This window comes from Triticum aestivum, chromosome 2A (genome assembly GCF_018294505.1).
Source record: "Triticum aestivum cultivar Chinese Spring chromosome 2A, IWGSC CS RefSeq v2.1, whole genome shotgun sequence".
Lineage (NCBI taxonomy): Eukaryota > Viridiplantae > Streptophyta > Magnoliopsida > Poales > Poaceae > Triticum > Triticum aestivum.
Window position 1 is genome coordinate 693,157,359 of NC_057797.1, and position 3,610 is coordinate 693,160,968.

Consider the following 3,610-nt stretch of genomic DNA (forward strand, 5'->3'; position numbering starts at 1 on the left):
CAAACAGGAGCTAAAGTAACAGCAACATAATTAACAGTACCACTGTCATTCAACTACATAAAAATGCCACAATAACAACTTAAAACCTGTAGAAGTCTCAAACTGAATATTTCACATGTGGGCAAAAACAATCCCACCGCAAAATAACAGTACCACTGTCATTAAACTACACAAGCTACTATTGTTGCAAAAGTGAATAATCAGCCCTAACAAAATGACAGTAAAGATTCCACTGCCAAGTTAAATATGCCCTAATAATCAGCCCTTTTACTAATGTGAACATACTATATAGCAGATCAGTTATCCTTGTGACATGTAAGTCTCCCTTTATCACTTTTTCTTGTAAACTCATGTAAAAGTGATAAGGTTATGCATGTTAGCTTGGAACATGAGGGATGTGCGCATGAGGAATAATATGACATATAATATCCCACTATCAGCCTACAGTTCATACCGGCTCTGTACATGCTAAGAACCTTCTCCCTGTGTATGTTCCTTCAAATGCGACAAGCCTCTCAGATGCCTTCCCGTGCTTCTCACATACCGACATCGTTTCCAGCTCAAGCCCGTGGTAATCTGGATCTTCAACGCTGAAAGGGACCCGCCAAAGCTCGTACAAACAAAATGCCCAAATCAAAACCCAGCGAAATCAATCAAATCAAAAAACCCAAATCTGTAACCCTAACCCTAAACCTAGCTCAAGGAAAATCACCTGGCTTAGCCCGTCCATGGATGAGGTCGAGTGCATGTACGGCAGGCTGGAAGTGTCGTCACTGCTTTCGTCTTCGAAAACCATGGCGGGCGGCGGCGGTCCGATCCGGCAACGCTGCGGGCGCCGACGAGGGCGGCGAGAGGAGCGAGCAGAGAGGCACGAGCGAGGAGGAAGAGAGACAGAGCACGGGCCGGTCCAGTTCGAGCCAGACCGCACCTATCAAGCGAGCGGGCGGGTACCGATTCGCCAGCGTGGCAACTGACGCGCGGGCCCGGGCGGTCAGTTCCAGCGTCAATACATAGAAATACGAGGTTTAGCCCGATTCACAACGGTTCGACTCAAACGTGGTACTGACACGTAAAAATTTTCAAAAGTGATATCAATTCGTCACCACCGCCCCAAATGTGGTACTATCGTGTAATTAACTCAACAGGCTGCAGTCTAGCGCGTGGCTTGCCGCTTTCGTCCGGGGCGCACCCGGCGATGACTGCAAGAAGCACCAATATCCATATCCAGGCGGCTGTCTTTCCCCCAATAAGCATCAACAGCTAGCGCCCTGCTTAAACAGCCGAATTTCCATGTTTCATGAGCAGCCCAAAAGAAAAAGACCCCCCCAAGATGCCAACTAGAGTTTACTGGCAGTATGCCAAGGCAAACCAATGCAATGTCGTGCACTGGTACATCAAAAGTCTGGTATTTACCACCATGCCAGCATCTCAAAATAGATGACCATGAACAACAACACGTCTCAACGGTGCCACATAACAACACCTACAGATGGTAACAATTTCACCAATGATTCTGTGGCAACATGTAATCTTTAGATTCACATAAACTAGCAGAAGAAGCTGTCCTGGAGGAATCAATAGAGCCATCACTCATCAGTAAGTCCTGGAGGAGTCGAAACTAGCAAAACGACTCATCATACTGCAGTTACTTTAAGCCTTGTTACGGCAGCCACGGTCCTCGAACTGCTAACTGTCACTGGCATCTCTGGTCTTGCATGCTTTACCATCTGAAACATATTGCCGCACCTTAAGGTTTGCCGAGAAAACAAAAGCATATAGCAAATGTTCTTTTCAAATGCATGCAACAGCAACCAAAATGGCTAAGAACGGGGCAATCTACATTCTATAACTAAGTCCAAATGCAGCAGCAGGTCATCTTTTGAGTTGTAACCATTGGATTTATAAAAATTCCCTCTCACTCAAACAGAAGGCTTTATTAAAATTCTCTTTTGATCAGTTGGATTTAAATACACTATTATGCATACAGGCACTGGGAGCCAGGTTGCTGAGACATAAAACTTTTACTGGGAATTCGAGAGAAATGACTATAGTTGATAATAATTCGGTAATCCACTTCTGAGCCCAGGCTCAGCTGCCATTTTTGCATATCATCACTATAGAAATTCAGCATGTTACTAACACCGAGTATACCCTAGCATTATTAAATATGCTAGTACATAATTTTAAAAAAATTAGAGCACCGGAATTGAAAATAAGCTTAACCAGAACATTAAGAAAACAATTTTTCTGAACAGAAAGTTTACCTTAACATCACCCCTGGTTAACGGGTCTTGGAGGTCGTGGCAGTAAAGAGTATAGTACCAGAAAAACACCATGATTCCTTGAAATGACAGTCGCATCCACTGAAGCAGTTGGATTCTGTAATAATAAATGTCAGATCTGCCCTTGTTGCATATTGCAAACATCGAATAAACGGATACAATTAGTACCTTCAACTCCACCTCATGAGTATAAATACCTGTTATGGCCGGCCGGCTTAGGCCGCAAGTTATCTTAGTTTTTATTTTCAGATTAGGCAAGTTATCTTAGGCAAGTTATCTTAGGTTGATTATTCTACAAGTTATCTAGGATATAAATATAGGTTGTAAGACTCTTTTTGAAGGCAAGCAATAAGAAGAATATTATCTCCTATTGCCCGGCTCCCTGAGGAGCCGGAACCCTAGCCGCCAACAGCCCTAGCCGCCGCCCTTCTCCTAGCCGCGACGGCGCCCTGCCGTCGGCGCGCCCGATCCTCTCCACGTCTCCCTCCATCCTTCCCTTACCACCTACGCCCTAGACCTGGTAGAGTACTTGATCCTACCAATTTGGTATCAGGTAACCGGGTTTCGACCATGTCTCCGCCAATTCCACCGCCACCACCACCGCTGCCCGTCAACTCCTCCACCACCGCCGCCTCTGCGCCGGGCGTCACGGCCTCGCTCTCGGCGGGCACCACTGCGTCGCTCTCAGCGCCGGTCCTAACGGCACCCGGCACCACGCCGGGCCAAGGGCAGCCACAAGCCCCCGTCCAACACTCGTCGCCGCCATCACCTCCCTCGCAGCCGCAACAGTTCACGCCGGAGGCCATGGCGGGCGTCCTCAACGACCTCGTCACCGCGGTTCAAGGGATCCGCCTCTACCTGGCAGGTCCGTACGGGCCGCCCCCACCACTCCATCCAGCCATGGCCGCGGGTCAGCAGGCGCTTCCGTGGTACTCGGCATCGAGGGCCATCACCGGACTCCATCCAGCCATGGCCGCGGGTCAGCAGGCGCTTCCGTGGTACTCGGCACCGGGGGCCGTCACCGGAGGCTACCCGGCGCTCCTCGCCCCAGCGGCCGCACGGCCGCCTTGGGCGCAGTGGCCGCCGCAGATCGCGCCGGCAGCCCCGCCACTTCTCGCCACCACGGGGCCGCAGTGGCCCACCTGGACCGCGCCGGCCGCGCCGTCCTCCGTCGCGCCCTACCTTCCAGCGGCCTCGGAGCAGGGTCCTCCACCGGCCCCGCCCAGCCCTAACCTGGGCACCGGCGCCTCGGAGCAGGGCCAGACCCAGCAGCTTCTTCCGGCGTCACCGCCGGCCCCCACGCCGCAGGCGCCGGTGCAGCTCCACCA

At 50.9% G+C, this 3,610-nt stretch overlaps 1 protein-coding gene across 4 annotated transcripts in view; it reads right to left on the reverse strand.

Moving 5' to 3' along the window:
• Nucleotides 1-1,343: 1,343 nt before the first annotated feature.
• The window catches only part of LOC123190291 (uncharacterized), a 7,611-nt gene continuing 5,344 nt past the window's right edge, over nt 1,344-3,610 (reverse strand). For 2 of the 4 annotated variants that reach the window (XR_006496270.1, XM_044602906.1), the window contains 2 exons: nt 2,265-2,379; nt 1,344-1,727 (listed from right to left, as the gene is read on the reverse strand). Coding sequence is in view for 1 of the 4 variants with exons in the window: in XM_044602906.1 (XP_044458841.1) it covers nt 1,635-1,727; nt 2,265-2,379 (208 nt within the window). In the remaining 3 variants the exon portion in view is untranslated. Of the gene's footprint in view, nt 1,728-2,264; nt 2,480-3,610 lie in introns of all 4 variants that reach the window. The other 2 variants (XR_006496272.1, XR_006496271.1) reach the window with 2 other exon arrangements.